The following is a 16,526-nucleotide window of genomic DNA, read 5'->3' as shown; positions in this document are numbered from 1 at the left end:
TCATACTTGTCTAGAAGTACTGCTCAACAACTTTTAAGTGTTTCCATTATGAGGGGATTTAGGTCAAGTCCGAGCAAAATGGATTACATGGACAGTAATTATTGTAATGAGAAAGGGATAATTGAGGATGGTAGCATTAGATGGAAAGTAGTTGCCATTAGGAGCATGTAGCACTTCATTGAAGAGAATGGACGCAGAGGGTTCAATATCCATGTAGACAACCTTCAAAGATGAAGTCTTGAACTCTTGACTAATGCAGCCGACCCCTTTTTATGTCATTAAGGCTCTCACATTGTTTTTCTTGTCGTGACTGTGAATACAATGTAACTCCCCATTGATTTTTTTTTTCTTTTTTCTTTTAGAGAAAAACTTTCATTGTTTTTTTCTGGTCTACGAAGTACAAATTTGAGGGATACTATTTCTTAAAATTTTTACTGGCTAAGCCTGATATGGATACTGTTTGTCCTATGATGAATTATCGATTACTTCTTCTTTTCCTTCCCCTTGGTTGTCTATCTCTCTTGGTTTTCTCATTTTCTCCCCTTTGCCCCCACATCTTCATGCTTTGACATTTCACTTAATTTATCTGTTTTCTTTGCTTGTCTGCCATTTCTGTGTCTACTATCAGGAAATGATTCGTCTGATGAAAGAAAAGCGATTTCCTGCTGCCTTCAAATGTCACCTCAACTTTCACAAAGCTGATAGCATGTCAACTGACAATATACATTTTAAGTTGGTCATTCATGTCCACAATGATTCCGTGTTTAGGCGATACCAGAAAGAAATGAGGTTATTATCTGAAAAATTCAGCTATATTATCAAATGATGCTACAATGTATTGTATGTGCTAACAGAGAGCAACATTTGTTTCTTCAGGCACAATCCTAGCTTATGGCCATTATATAGAGGTAACATAATATTTGTTTACATTTTAAAACATTATCTAATTTGGTTGGTAAGCTATGATGCTTTTATATTGTTGTGTAATACTTCCTCCGTCACAGGAGAAGTGACACACTTCTAACCTTTTATGAGAGCTTTTTGGGAGAAGCGTGTCACATATTTTGTGACAGAGCAAGTAGAATTTATGAAGATAATAAAGATATATATGCATTTAGAGAGTATGTCAGTACCTAAAAAATGTGAAACAATTTTATAATAAAGTTTTGAGCACTTTCCAAGATCTATATACAAAAGCCTTCATATGTCATCATGTGGTCTAATTAAATTGTCTTCTTGCATTAATGGAGGCATTAGGAACAAAAATCATTTTATTTCTCCTTCTATTATCATTTTGCAAACTATAATGTTCTGTCTCTGGAACCTTTTGATTCTTAGCTTTAACAGGCAGCATCTGTTGCAAGGGTGACTGTTGTTTCTGGAGCAAATTGTTTAATATTATCAGGTTTGGGGTTTTCCTTATAAAGGCTTTTCCCCCAAGGTTTCATTGAGACAATTATAGGTGCATATGAGACGGACTTACAGGAAAACAGATCCCCCAAAAAAAGAAAAAAGGCCACACGGATACAAAATAACATATATTAAAGAATTAGAGTAAATTTTGACATTAGAAAATCTATATTCTAAAAGGTCCTATGCTTCCTCTATCCCCAGTTGTTTTTTCTTTTAAATGTTACAGGATTGGTGTATTTGTATAGTTGTAGAATTTAATAAGGTAAGAAACTAAGGTTATGGTGTTTCTAACACCAGTCAAAGTGTGATGGCCGTTCCAAGCATTTTCTTTGCCTTGCATAGGTAAGTTATAGTCCATAATGACTTTCTCGTCTCTTTTTTCACTTTTACTTCAGCAATTTCCTTGTTTTCTTTTTTTAATGATCCTAGAGGCAAATTGACCTTGTTAGGTGCAACTCTCTTGTGCGTCTTACCTTTTATATGTTTGTGAAATAAGAAAACAGATACGCACTTGGTTATGAGAGAGACATAGTGGTATTCTAAATTCAAGTTTGGTGAATACGTGTCCGGTACAAGCCGTACAACAGCCTGCCTTACCCACTATTCCTCAAAATGTAGTGCTTGTCCACTATCACCCCCTCTCTTGGGAAAACCCATGTGCATAAGTATTTTGTTACTACCAAAAAAAATAAAGCCTTCAGAATATCTTGTATCATCTTTCCCTTAAATTCAAGAAAAGTTGAGCGTAGTTCAAAGTTTAGTGCTTGGATTAGCTGCCCTGCAGAAAGGAAAAAGAATTTCACGTTCTTCCTTTCGGGAAGGGAGGATTTGGGAAATCCCATTGATTGCAGCTTTCTCCAGACCTCTGGGAAAGCATGGCTCGAATGGTACGATCCGTCCGGCACCCCAGAATGAATGAAAGGGATGATCTTGTAGTTCTTGGTTTGTGAAGATGCGTTGTTAGGTGCTCCATTTCCATTGAGGCTGAACCTAAACCTGTGCTCGAGAGATAGCTGTCCATACGCTGATAAGGGATGTATGGATTCTCGAGAAGAGAGGAGCCAGCAGCTTTTTTCCCCCTAAAAAGAAAGAAAATTTTCAAGATGAAGCTTTACTTTAGAAATCTGCTGAATTTTTTCGTTCAAGCATGGTATTTAATTTCAGAAGTATCGCTGCATGATGAACGACCTGTAAAGGTTTTTGTGCTTATAGTGACCTAGATATTAGGGGACAAACCATCGGCATAGCCTACAAAAGTGGTTATGTGATATTATTGCAATCGTGACCACAACCGAGATTTAAAACCATACTTCCAAGTACACCACCAGACTGCCCTAGGCTCTCGTCTTTGCACTCAGCATCCATGACATCTTCACACTCCAATTTCAAGCCACTAGCATGTTTTTTTACTTATAAGTTTGAACCTAATTGGCGTCGGATGAAATGAAAGACAAATGCTATAAAGTATCTGGGGGGTTTTCTGTGAGCACACTGCACATGCTTTGTCAAAATTTCAATCTTTTCTACAGCCTTACCCGATGAAGCTAATAAAATCCTCTTTTATGAGGAGAATTGGGTGGGAAAGCACCCTATATTTTTCCTTTCCTTGTTATCACCTTTCCATTTATACCGGGCCTCAAATTCCAAGTTCCTTGTTACTGATTGCTGATATTTTTTGTACAAACATATCTTAAGTTTATTCCTCAAGACGTAAGATAGGGAAGTATCCGATTTGCAAAGGGTGAGAGATTGTGATTTTTCTAATATCCTAGTAACTATAATTGGATAAAGATGATGTGGTGAAGGATTCATCAAGTTTGTTCCTCACAGCTCTTATAGTCTTATCTTATCAGTATATCCACAATCATTTGCAAGTTTCACATGCATCATCTTTTTCTTTGGCCATCTTCATCTATACTTGAAAATCCGTGGTCCGAAAGAAGGTGCATGCTGTTCTTTAGACTTGCTTGGTGAGGCTCAATGCCGATAATGATTTTTTGATAGGGTTGTCAGATAATGTCTTCTGCAAACTGTGGTTTATATTTATCAAGTAGTTGCATGGGTCCTCTTTTATTAAGAGGCTAACTGCTCATTGGATCCACAACAACGAAAAGCATTGCAGAAAGTTGCAGATGCGGTTGTGTTTACTGTAACAGTCGTGAGGTCCCCGAAGCAGCTTGTAATGGATGAAGGGAATGAATCGTGTCTAACACGACGTGATTTTTTTTAAAGTAATCACAATTAGGGAATTTTAACGTCAAATTTGCAGTTTCCTAGTTTAAGAATTATTGTTTCAACATGATGTGACCAAAACTATCATATTATTGGGTTATATATTTTGGTAAAAAATAATTCCAAAAACATGAATACCCCATGCCCTATCCTGTTATTAATATTAATAGACACAACTTATATACATTACCCAACTGAAAGCCCATGTCATGTTGTTCTTCCTTCTCTTGGTGTGCATGATTTTTAAGTTGCAACATTTCTCATTTTCCTTTCTTTGGCCAAGTTCGACGAGTAACTGATGTAATGAGAAGAAGCAAATTTTAACGTGGTAAGTCACCATTACACATTGGACTACGCGGGGATAACATGAACCACATGATATATATTCCGGCTTTATGTAATGGCATGTTACCGGACGACAAGTTCAAAATCTGTTAGGTAATGGAATGAGCGAATTCTGATTCCATGGTTTGCATACCCCTTATTTTGCAGTCCGTGCACGTTAATTGTTGTAGGAAATTATTTGTTGCAGAAGAGAGCAAGGTTTTGGTGGTTGTGGGAAGTGCCGCAATGGTTTTCACTTCATGGCTCTGATGCTCTTTCATGAGCTTTCAGAAAATCCTATGTTCCCTATTCCTTAAGCTCACAACCACACTTTCAACTCATGATTTGATTACTCTTTTATTTCCTACCAAGTCCTCAATAAATTTAGAATAACTATCACTACTCTTCTAGCTACTCACCCATATGTAACCTGAAGATGGAGAGTAAGTGGTGGGAGATCTGGTAAGGCAAGTCTAAAAATACATATCATGCCACTGATCTAGATTTTCAATATCATGAACAAGGGCCTGAGGGAGCTTACTTCAGAGGAATTCTTTTTGCTGACATACTTTTTGTCTTCTGCTGAAAAATTTCTAGTCCTAAGGCAAGATGATCCATTTCCCATTTCACTTGGATGATCTGAGGGGGGGTTTCGGATGATTCGTTTTTGTGCTCCTTGTAATTTGGATATGTGATTTCCCGGAAAAGGTATTGCCCAAGCCGGCTTGTTGTTTTGTTGATGTTTTCAGTAAACTTATAGCATGGTCAGATTTATCATATAACATGAATTAGATCTCTCTCAGCCTGTTGTCACTGAGTGACTCAAATCAATAGGAGTCCAAATTCGAATATGTTCTCTACAATTTGATTTGTTGCGTAAATAGAACTTTCTTGGTAAAAATTATCGGCAAAAAAGAAGAATATATTTTTTATTAGCGGATTAGCATTGGCCAAGTACAGCCAATAATAGAGAGCGCATGGGTTTTGGGAGGATTCTAGGGCAGGAGATCAGGCTTAGCAGTTTTTATCTCCTCGTTTTATAGGTTGTCAACATACTCCTGTTTGTCTGTTTGGGTTTGAGGGATGGTTTTCTTTGAATTTCAATTTTAGGAGGGACCCTCACAATTGGGAGTCGGAGAAGTTCATTAACTATGGGAATCCTGGAATCTGCTTGTTTCTCTCAGACTTCCTTGGCAGGTAAGCATGGATTGCTGATGTTTCAAGACCTTTTACCTGTTGTTCTTTCTAAAACCATCCGTAGAAGATATCTCATTCTCAATCCTTACCTCGTTCTAATTCAGTCTGGAAGGCTAAGGCTCAAAATTGGGTGGAAGCTCATGCCTAGATTGCTAGTATCAGGGAACTTAATACTTGTAATAATCTGCAGGCTCCAAAAGTACACAAGGTTTTATCCCTTCACAAGTGTACAGAGTCTTGATCGTGAAGGGACCGAGAATCATCTGCCTTTGCATTGTTAGGTGGCTGAAACTTTTTAGCAGACGTTTGATGCTTTTTGGATATATTAGATGGCCCCTTTTACTCTTATTGGGTCAGTTACAGTCTTAAAGATACAATACATGAAGTTCTAAAGGTCAAAGCGGCATAAGATCATGTGTTAGGCTAATTTTTCGGCGGCGTCTGGGCAGTCTGGGTGGAGGGGACTGTTTTGAACTGAGAAGTTCTTGGCTCAATATTACTCAGCTACAGGTAACTAAAGAAATCAACTTTATATTCAACAACTATAGAGACACGAATATAAGAAAGAAGATGGAATAGAAAGAAAGATATGAGGGAGAAGGTTGTTAATATTAATGGTAACCAGATAACAATCACAGCAATTCGAGACACTGGAAACTCTCCATTACAATACTATGAAAATACTCAATTTCTGGATACCTTTCTCCTCCTTTTCATTCCCTATTTAAAGGCTTACTCCTATAGGCTGCCCTAGAAAATTCCCTGCCAACGGAATTATTCTTCACTGGAAGACAAAAAGCTTACATCATAAAAAGGACAAAGTAGCTGATGATATTAGGATTCCCCATCAAAGGCCAGCACACCAAAACCAAAAGCTTCTAGAAGATTTCCTCTCTTTTCTTTTTACGCCTGGAATAAACATGCCTTAGTGGAGGTGTGACATTATTCCCCGCCACGACAAAGACCTTGTCCTCAAGGTCGAAGTGAGGAAACAATTGTTTGATAGTGGTGAAATTTTCCCAAGTACCTTCGCTAGGATCTAGGCCTGCCCATTTAATTAACACGACCTCTCAAACTCGACCTCTCTGCACTTAGAATCTACATTAGCCCAATTCTCATTAGGGCGCCTAGCTAGGGATTGTTGTCGATAAGGTTGTAACTTTAAGAACACCAATTCTCCAATGTCAAACTCGACCTCTCTGCACTTAGAATCTACATTAGCCTTCATGCGTTGTTGGGCACGTAAGAGCTGGACGCGCATTTCATCCAACATTGTGTCCCTCTCTTGGAGTTAAGCCTCAAGGGAGTCCAAAGGGGTTGGACCATGACCATATCGAATCAAGGGTGGGGGGTCCCACCCATAAAGAGCCTTGAATGGAGTAAGATGTGTATATGTATGTGGTGAAGTATTGTAGGAGAACTCGGCCCAATGTAGCCACTTGGACAAGTTTTTTGGCTTTCCATTGATGAAACAACGGAGATAAGTTTCTAGCATCTTGTTTACGATCTCAGATTGACCATCGGTTTGCGGATGGTAGGCTGTGCTACGCCTCAATTCAGTCCCTTGCAGCCGGAATAACTCCCTCCAAAACACACTCATAAAGATCTTGTCTCGATCCGACACAATAGAAGTCGGAATACCGTGCAACCACACTACTTCCTTCATGAAGATTGCTGCCACGGTGGTTGCAGTAAACGGATGCTTGAGTGCGAAGAAGTGTGCATACTTAGTAAATCTGTCTACTACGACAAGCACAAAATCGAAGCCTTGAGACCGGGGAAGTCCTTCTATGAAATCCATAGAGATGTCTTCCCAAACCTGGGCTGGTATGAGAAGAGGTTGTAGAAGGCCTGCCGCGCTACGGTTAGAGGCTTTTTGTTTTTGGCAGGTGGCACATGCTTCCACATAACGAGTTACGGCCTTGCGCATCCCTGGCCAAAACCATTCCGCTGCAATTATGAGATATGTTTTTAAGTCTCCAGTATGCCCCTTATAGGCGAGTCATGGTAGAAGTGCAGTAGGTGAGAAATTAAGGTTGAATTTGGTGGAATCACCACCCTCCCTTTGTACAACAGCTTCCCTTGCTCAACTTGATAATCCACCGGCTGATTCCCCTGCTCAATCTCCCGAACAAGATGTTGTATGAAGGGATCAATGCTGATCTCCTTGTTAATGGCGTCCCATGTCAGACCACTAGTGGACATTAAGGAGCCCAATTCTGTGTTCCCAAAATGTTTGCACGACAGGCCATCCGCCACTCTATTTGCAGCCTTCGGTTGGTATTGTATGGTGAAATCAAACCCCATTAATTTCCGTACCCATCTTTGATACTCAGGCCCTACTTCACGTTGCTCCATAGGCTCTGTTGATCCGTCCGGGCTATGAAACTCCTCCCCAAGAGATAGTGTCGCCATTTTTGTATTGCTAAGACGATGGCCATAAGCTCTTTTTCGTAGATAGACCTGAGACGGTTACGTGGTCCAAGAGTCTTGCTAAAGAAGGCCACTGGTCTTTGGTCTTGCATTAGCACAACACCAAGACCAAAACCCGACGCATTGGCCTCAATTATGAAAGGCTGCTGGAAGTTAGGCATTAAGAGGACCGGTGCAGTGGTCATGGCTGTCTTTAGGTGGTTGAAGGCGGTTGTGGCCTCTGGTGTCCAGTGGAAATTGTCCTTTTTGAGTTGTTCGGTGAGTGGGTGAGCAATACTTGCATAGCCTGCCACGAATTTCCAGTAGTACCCTGTTAACCCGAAAAAACCCCGCAACACTTGAAGGGTGGTAGGTAGGGGCCAGTCCACCATGGCCCGTATTTTCTCATCTGCCGCCACACCTTGGACTGATATTTTATGACCCAAATAGGCAACTTTTCGCTGGCCAAAGTCACATTTTTTTCGGTTGGCATACGATTGATGCTCTACCAGTTTCTCAAGTACCAAAGCCAAATGCTCACGATGGGTGCTCTCGTCCGGACTATAAATCAGAATATCGTCGAAGAAGACGAGTACGAACCTCCTCAAATACGGTCGAAAAATTTCATTCATGAGGGACTGAAAAGTGGCCGGGGCGTTGCTTAAGCCAAATGGCATAACCAAGAACTCGTAATGCCCTTCATGTGTGCGAAAGGCGGTCTTTGGGACGCCTTACTTGCGAACCCGTATTTGGTGGTACCTCGATTTCAGGTCAAGTTTCGAAAAAATGGCTGCCCCATGTAGTTCATCTAGCAATTCATTGATCATGGGTATGGGGTTTTTATCCGAAACGGTCTCCTTGTTGAGAGCTCGATAATCGACGCAAAAGCGCCAAGACCCATCTTTCTTTTTCACTAACAAGATGAGTCTGGAAAATGGGCTTGTGGAGGCTTTGATTATGCCCGCTGCCAACATGTCACCTATCAAGCGCTCAATTTCGTCCTTTTGGACCTGTGGGTAACGATATGGCCTGACACTTACGGGGTTGCTGCCCTCCTTCATGTCCTCTTTTCGGGGGTAATCTTGCCGGCATTTCAAACACTCTGTCATAGTGTGCCACGAGGCTACTGATAAATGAAGGAATCTCCTTTTCTGGGCCTGAAGATTCTGCCCCCAACCCGTTCAACTCTACCATAACACCACCTTTCTCTCTTCTCATAACTCGGAGCATTGCCTTCAAGGATATCATGGTGCGTTCTAGAGACGGGTCTCCCTGTAGTGTCAACTCCTTGTTATCTTTATGGAATTTCATAATCTGGGTCTTCCAATTCGTACTGACCACCCCCAATTTTTCCAGCCATTGCACCCCTAAAATTAAATTAGCATTCTACACCGGTGACCGACGTGCCACTTGTCGGCGCACCGGTAACATAGCCCCTTTTCTCGTTTTTGCTGTACCTCTTTCTCTGTCAACCGGCGTATTTCCCAGGGGCTGCCGGACTATAGGTGGTGAGGGTGTTGGTTGTGCGTGTGTTAGAGGGGTGGGGTAGGTGGGTGTATTTTGTTGTAGTTGGGTCATACGTGGTAATGGGTTGAGGGTGGTAGGGGGTAATGTTTTGTGAGTGGGTTTGGGCCTTGCTGTGGCGGTCATTTTTGTAAGTTTTGGGTGGGTTTAATAGGTGGGGTTGGGTTTGTCTTATTTTCTCTTCTACCTTTAAAGCACATGCCATGGTCTGATCCAAATTTCTGGCCAAGTAAAAGTACCTCAGCTCGGATTTGGGCCTTAAGCCCATTGATAAATTGCCCCATAGTGATGTTTTCAGTGACCCCCTCTAATGGAGCAAGAAACTCGATGAACTGCCGGCGGTACTCGTGGACCGTCCCCTCCTGTTCGACACTCAGCCACTGCTCCTAGAGCGTTCATGAGTCGGCCGCAAGTGTCGGAGTAGTAATGTCTTCATTTCCTCCCAAGTAGTAATTGGTTTTCTTCTCTGCTCCCATTGATACCAGAATAGGGCATCATTTTCCAACGCCACCACGGCCGCTTGCACCTTTTCTTCCTCCGACAAAAGGTAAAACTTGAAGTACCTTTCTGCCCTAATAATCCATCCGTCTCTAATAATCCATCCTGAAAAGCTTTGGTACCAAGTTGTTATGAACTGAGAAGTTCAACTTTATATTCAACAACTATAGAGACACGAATATAAGAAAGACGATGGAATAGAAAGAAAGATATGAGGGACAAGTTTGTTAATATTAATGGTAACCAGATAACAATCACAGCAATTCGAGAGGCTGGAAACTTTCCATTACAATACTATGAAAATACTCAATTTCTGGATACCCTTCTCCTCCTTTTCATTCCCTATTTAAAGGCTTACTCCTATAGGCTGCCCTATAAAATTCCCTGCCAACGGAATTATTCTTCACTGGAAGACAAAAAGCTTACATCATAAAAAGGACAAAATAGCTGATGATATTAGGATTCCCAATCAAAGGCCAGCACACCAAAAACAAAAGCTTCTAGAAGATTTCCTCTCTTTTCTTTTTACGCCTGGAATAAACATGCCTCAGTGGAGGTGTGACAGGGACCAATAGAAGTTTCCATGATCTTCTTTGGCTACTTTATGGTAGCGAGCGGTGTATTTAGTATCGTTTGGGACTAAGCTCAAGGGGAATTACATAATGTACCCCTTTCTTATGTATTGTGAGATTCTAGCTCTTTTTACCTTCCTCTTGATTTATTGTCTTAACTAAAAAATAAAATATGGAGTCGCTCAGATAATCTAGTATCTGATCTCAAGCTTCGGGCTATGAAATAGACCATCTCAATTCAAGCTTCTGACAGCCATTTGCTTTTCAGGATTTTTTGTTGATATAAATCTATACAGAGAAAGCAACCAGACTGACGGTAACAACGCTAACAGTAATGATGATGCAACTCAAGCAGATAAACTAGCTGATGAGGATACGAACTTGATGGTTAAATTGAAATTTCTCCCCTATAAGGTTGGTAGACATCTTTTACGTGGTTTTTGTCCTTTTGTGAATGCACAAATGTATACTTAATATAGAGGGGGATGTATAGCTGCTAACAATTAAAGAAGTCTCGTAGTTGGCATTAGTTATGTATGATGGAGATGTTCAGTTTTATTAATGGTGTTTTGATGACCTGTGGTTTCCTATGATAAGCTTCTGGTTTTTATGTGCCTAACCTTTCTTTATCATCTGTCTTTTGCAGTTGCGCACTTTCTTGATCCGAAATGGTTTATCAACTCTATTCAAAGACGGTCCTGCTGCTTACAAGGCATATTATTTGAGGTTAGCTATGCCTGTATCTCATTGCTGTGACTTTTAGAGGAGAAAGAAAGGATGAATAATAAGATATTGTGAAGATCAGACGTCGTTTTAGAAATACGCCTGTCAAGCTATCACTTTTGAGTGAATGAACGAAAATCCTAGTTGAAAGTTAGTTGTTTGAAATGACCAGAGCATCTGTTATGGAAATAAAGATTTCTTACACTGTTTTTGGTGTCATTTCTTTCTTGATGCTGCTTTCGTTGAAGCTTTTCATCTGAAACATACCTATCAAGGCAACAATGATTGGTTTCCTTCAAGGGTTGTGGCAATCTTTTCATATATTCAAAACGACTGATTACTTGTATGTTGTATCAACAATCTGCCAACAACATGAACTCTTGCATTTTAATTAGTACAATATTGCATAACATTGCATATAAAAGAATATAAGACTGTTCTTTGTCAACATCAGTTAAAATATCTCGTGCATATTAATAGAAACATCAAACATCCATTGTACGTAGCATGCATAAAAAAATCTTTGTCTTCAAAATAAAAGTGCAATCCAAAAATATTACGTCGAAGACAAGCTTGTGCTATGATCTCCAGTTCCGTGAGCCAGGCCAGAACCCCCCCCCGCCCCCCAGGGCTAGTAAGCATCACATCCTCCATGGGAACTCCTTGAAGTCGAGTATCAGGAAACTGAAGCCCATATGCTGCTGCATTTGCTGCATTATCAGCAGTTTTATCCATGGTCTCATCATGAGGTTGATCATGAGGCTCAACATAGGGTTCATCATGAATCCTATGTCCCCCTATCCTCCGCATTGCGGTGAAGAATTCGTGGCTCCTGGCCCATGCTGAGTGGGCTGCTCGTAAAATCACCCATGACAGAAGAAGAGTAACCTCCTGCCTCCGCTGAGCTTGTCACCCCAGCGACATAGTATTCATAGTACTTGCCAAAGTCTCGAGGGCTGAGTGGTGTAAACATTCGACAACACTGGAATGAGACTGTAAACATGCATAGTAGACATAAGGCATGATGATAATGGTTATAGGATTGCAATTAAGCCCAAATGTATGCCATTCGCATTCTTCAATTTGCCTTTTTCAGATGATTATTTGGTGATTGTGGTTTGAGAGAAAGGCTAGTGTTTTGAATGATATATAAGTATTGGGTCAAGGACTCCAGCTTGTTAGGAAATTGTAGTGTCTTATATGTCGTATAACTAATGGGTGAGCACTTTAGTTTCTTCCCTGCATAACGGACAGCTTTGGGATTGTAAACACTTAGTTTCTTGGGTTTTGCACTTTATGGAGGCTATATATCTTTTAACCATTTGTCATGGTCAGCTTAAATGGAGCGCAGTTGCTTCTCTTAATGAGGAACTTTTTTTGGCAGACAAATGAAAAATTGGGGCACCTCAGCAGCAAAGCAAAAGGAATTGAGCAAGATGCTGGATGAATGGTAGTGCTAACCTTGTCATACTTCAGCCTTTAATTGTTATTGTTTGGTTTCCTTGTTTTACTGATTTGGTGCTTTCTGCATAGGGCTGTTTATGTAAGACGGAAGTGTGGCCACAAACAGCTGAGGTCTGATATTTACCTCAGTGAGGCTGAGCCTTTCCTTGAACAGTATGCGAAACGAAGTCCGGCAAATCAAGCACTCATAGGTGCAGCTGGAAATCTGGTGAGATCTGAAGATTTCATGGCCATTGTTGGAGCCATCGATGAAGAAGGTGACCTTGGAAGAGAACGTGAAATGGAATCTACTACCACATCTCCTAGCACTAAAGAAGCTGTAAAAAAACAAGGCCTTATTGTGTTCTTTCCAGGTGTTGTACCTCTTCTCTACATTTTTTATGTCATGCCGTACAACCTTGGTACTAGCTTTGAGGATACATAAAAATCTATTAACATTTAAGAATGTTTTTGTAAATGGAAGATAAGGTGTCCTTTGAACAGAATAATGTAGAATAGCAATTATTTATCTACATTCCTAACGAACCATGGAAACCTTCTCCCTGTTTTAAGTTTTAACTAACACTGAACGGAAGCAATATCTACGGTTACATACTTATATCCCACAAAGCCTTCCAAGTCCCAATTTCTCACCAGTATCTATGATATAAAAATTATGTCTCTGTAAAACTGTAATCATTGAAATCAATGCATAGCCAACATGCTGATGTCAACATGACTCAACACACATCCGGGTATGAAAGAAATACGTGTCGGATCCTTCATTTTGCACCTGGATACGCCCAAGGTAGAAGAGGCAGAAAGAGAAACCCTGGATCTAACAATTGATGACAAGATCCATCACAAAAATGAATTGAATGTTCGGGATTTTACTCTTGGGGTTGAGGAGAGCCGAACGACATTCAAGCTCCTATGGTTGTCTTATCCGACGATGGCAATCGGCATACCCACAGCTTTGCTTCTCTGATGCGACGTTTTTGCCTCCAGTTTTTCCCTCTCATCTCTCTAGTGCCTCACTTATTTCCTTTTGTTTATTATTCTTTCTCTCTCATCTCCCACATGCTGACTTTTCATCTGTTTTTATTTTTTTTCTCTCCTCTCTGTTGTGGCAATAACGTGAGATTCTTTTGTTTCTCTCTACTCTAGGTCTAGCTGCTAAAGTTTAAAATTTGGTTTATGGGATTTGGACCCACAACAGGCAACACCTACCTGGCTCCTTTTTTTAATTTTATATTAAAGGGAAACTTGGACATAATCTATTAAAACAACTACATACTAACCCCTCATAAAATACTAAAATATTTATTTTCAAAATAAATACATGAAATAATATTCAATAAATGCGATAATCCGTATCCCTGTACTCAGTGTTCAAAATCAGAATGGTAGCCCTATATCCTCAATTTTGAAACCTACTGTATCATACATGTATCAAATTAAGTAGCTGACCTAGGGGTGTAAGTGGATTGGACCGGATTGGACTTTGCCAAATCCAAATCCAGTCCAAAGTTTTTGGACCCGAGAAATTGAGTCCAAGTCCGATCCAAATATTTTTTGAGTCCAGTCCAATCCAGTCCGATAAATTTTTCTTGAGTACGAATCCAGTCCAGTCCAGTCCGATTATTATATCTTTTTTCCCGATTTAGATTCAATGATTCACAATATTTTTTGAGATGCTTGAGCATTTGACATATGATTCAATTATCAATATCCACAAATTAGATTGAAAGCTTAAATTAAAGTAAAATACTATGAATAAAAAGTTGGATTAGATGCTTACCTTGATCTAAGCTGAAAGGAAGCAGAGAGACTAAGAATTAATCTGAGAGAGAAATAGAGAATGCGAGAGTCGAGACAGCGAGGTAGAAATGAAATGAAGAGTAAGAGGAAGTGAGTAGTAAGGACTGAGGAGTGAAGTGAGATATGCAGTAATGCTAGTATAATTTACTTATTTAACAAATGCAGCTAAGTGCAATAATCTGGCGCCAAGTAAAATTGTTTGGCGCCAGTTGAAATATTTAGAGAGGGAAGGTTGAAAACTCCAAAATTTTAAAAATAGTATCAATTTTTTTTTAATATATACATTATATATGTATTAAATATATATTATATATAAAAATATTTTTGGACTGGACTGGACTTTTTGGACTCCAAAGGGATGAGTCCAAATCCAGTCCAAAAATATTTGGACTCGAAAATTTGAGTCCGAGTCCAGTCCGAAAAAATTTCAGTCCAGTCCAGTCCGACAAGTTTGGACTGGACTGGATTGGACTCTGGACTTTTCGTAGTCCGCTTACACCCCTAAGCTGACCTCATTAAAGACTTCTTTTCCTTTTTTGCTCGAAAAAAATACTTAGTTATTACCTATGTAGCATGGGTACTTCTTCTAGGTCATGTATTCGTACCCGCACCCGTACTCGATACGATACGTATCTTGTATGGGTACACATACCCTTTCCTAAAATTTCAAAAATCTTGCCATTTTTCTAGCCCCGTACCTGAATCCGCACTCGTTCCCCTCCCCGTCCATGTGCAACTTAAGTTATCAGACCTGATTAATTCCCTTAATATCATTGAATTTGTTGCACATCATTTTGGTAAGCTCACGACATGCATGGAGATATGATCATGTTGTATGATGACATTTCAGTTACATCTTTTACAGTGTGGAATGTTATTTGGGATTGATGTTCTTTCATGCCTTGATCAAAGTCTTCTATGATCTTCAGAATGATGAACAGTGCTGTATTGTGTATATTTCTTTTCTTGCAGGAATACCGGGCTGTGCCAAGTCTGCACTTTGCAGGGAACTGCTAAATGCTCCGAGTGCTTTTGGTGATGGTCGTCATGTCCAAAGTTTGATGGGTGATCTTACTAAAGGCATAAGATTCTTAACCATCTATTGCATGCTATAGCTCAAAACTGTTAATTTGTCAAGTTTAATATAACTTCCTCCATTCCAATAATATTGCAACATCCCCTTAGCACATTTTTAAGCTCGCCATGTGAAGAGGAGAGAGATAAAGATACAAAGTGAGATCCATGTGATAGAAGAGACATAGAGAGAAGATATTTTCAAGTAAGAGAAATATTCCAATTAAAATAGAAAGAAGGAAGTCTGATGTCAAATTTATTGGCCCCTTCTTCATGATTTGCACAAAGTTTGATGAGTTGCATAGTCGTTGAAAGCATGGTGAATTTGATTCGGTTCTCTAGGAATTTGGTCTTTTGGTCTTGTTCGGTATGCCCTTTCATTGATAATTTATCATGTTAGAGCTTGATTTTGTGATTGTGCATAGTTATGGCTTCAGAAAATCTTTAAGTATGTATATTGCAGTAAACATAACAACACTAAATGAGATGTACTCTTGATGATATCATTACTTATCCCCGTTTTTGGATAAGTTATTGCAGCATTGTTGAAGATAATTGCATTTGTTATTGCTTTTCAATGCTATTGAGTCCTTGAAGAACATTCTAGTGCCCTTCTTAGTTGCTTTTCATTTCTGCTTTCTCGATGCCTTCGTCAAATAAAACACTACAGTTTAATAGATTGACGATGTTATGGATGCTCCTTGTTTTGCTAACTTATCCCAAATGACCTTGTTGGCCTTCTTGGTATAATTAGTGATGATGCTCCCTTTTCGTTTGATCAACTAAAAGTTAGTGTGAAGCTCTAATGATTTACTATAAATTTTGTTTCTAAGGATTCTCCAGTGTATACCAGGTGATGGCAAATGTTCCCTTAATTGTTTGCAATTTTTTGAGGAAAGTAGAATAGCATAGGGCCTCTGTGAATTTCATCACATTATAATACATATAGAAGGCTTTTGTGAGAACACATCTCTTATATGAGAACGCTTTTTTATGTGAGAATAGATTTTGGTTTAGAACATACGTAACATTTTTTAGAACATACTTATTTTTTTTTTATGAAACATACTTAACTTTTTAGAAAAATGTGAAATACTTCTTAGAACATATGCAAACACGTTTTAGAACAACATACTTAACCCTTTTTTAGGTAAATATAGTTAACTTTTTAGAACATATGCAACACTTTTTAATAACAACATAATTTTTTTTAGGGAACATACTTGAAGTTTTGTAAGGAAACAAATTTAAATTTTTAGAACATATGCAACACTTTTTAGAACAGCATATTTA

General features: G+C 39.4%; 1 protein-coding gene across 6 annotated transcripts in view; it reads left to right on the top strand.

The window, feature by feature from the left end:
* LOC104883236 (hypothetical protein) overlaps nt 1-16,526 on the top strand; it is a 49,202-nt gene that overhangs the window by 14,805 nt on the left and 17,871 nt on the right. For 5 of the 6 annotated variants that reach the window (XR_008967754.1, XM_048636921.2, XM_057392054.1 and 2 more), the window contains 8 exons: nt 629-789; nt 877-908; nt 5,080-5,166; nt 10,441-10,586; nt 10,819-10,898; nt 12,280-12,345; nt 12,429-12,712; nt 15,132-15,239. Coding sequence is in view for 5 of the 6 variants with exons in the window: in XM_048636921.2 (XP_048492878.1) it covers nt 629-789; nt 877-908; nt 5,080-5,166; nt 10,441-10,586; nt 10,819-10,898; nt 12,280-12,345; nt 12,429-12,712; nt 15,132-15,239 (964 nt within the window). In the remaining variant the exon portion in view is untranslated. The remainder of the gene's footprint in view (nt 1-628; nt 790-876; nt 909-5,079; nt 5,167-10,440; nt 10,587-10,818; nt 10,899-12,279; nt 12,346-12,428; nt 12,713-15,131; nt 15,240-16,526) is intronic. The other variant, XM_010667717.4, reaches the window with a different exon arrangement.

The sequence above is a fragment of the Beta vulgaris genome, chromosome 9 (assembly GCF_026745355.1).
Source record: "Beta vulgaris subsp. vulgaris cultivar EL10 chromosome 9, EL10.2, whole genome shotgun sequence".
In the NCBI taxonomy this organism is placed as follows: Eukaryota; Viridiplantae; Streptophyta; class Magnoliopsida; order Caryophyllales; family Amaranthaceae; genus Beta; species Beta vulgaris.
This window is presented reverse-complemented; position numbering and strand designations above follow the sequence as displayed.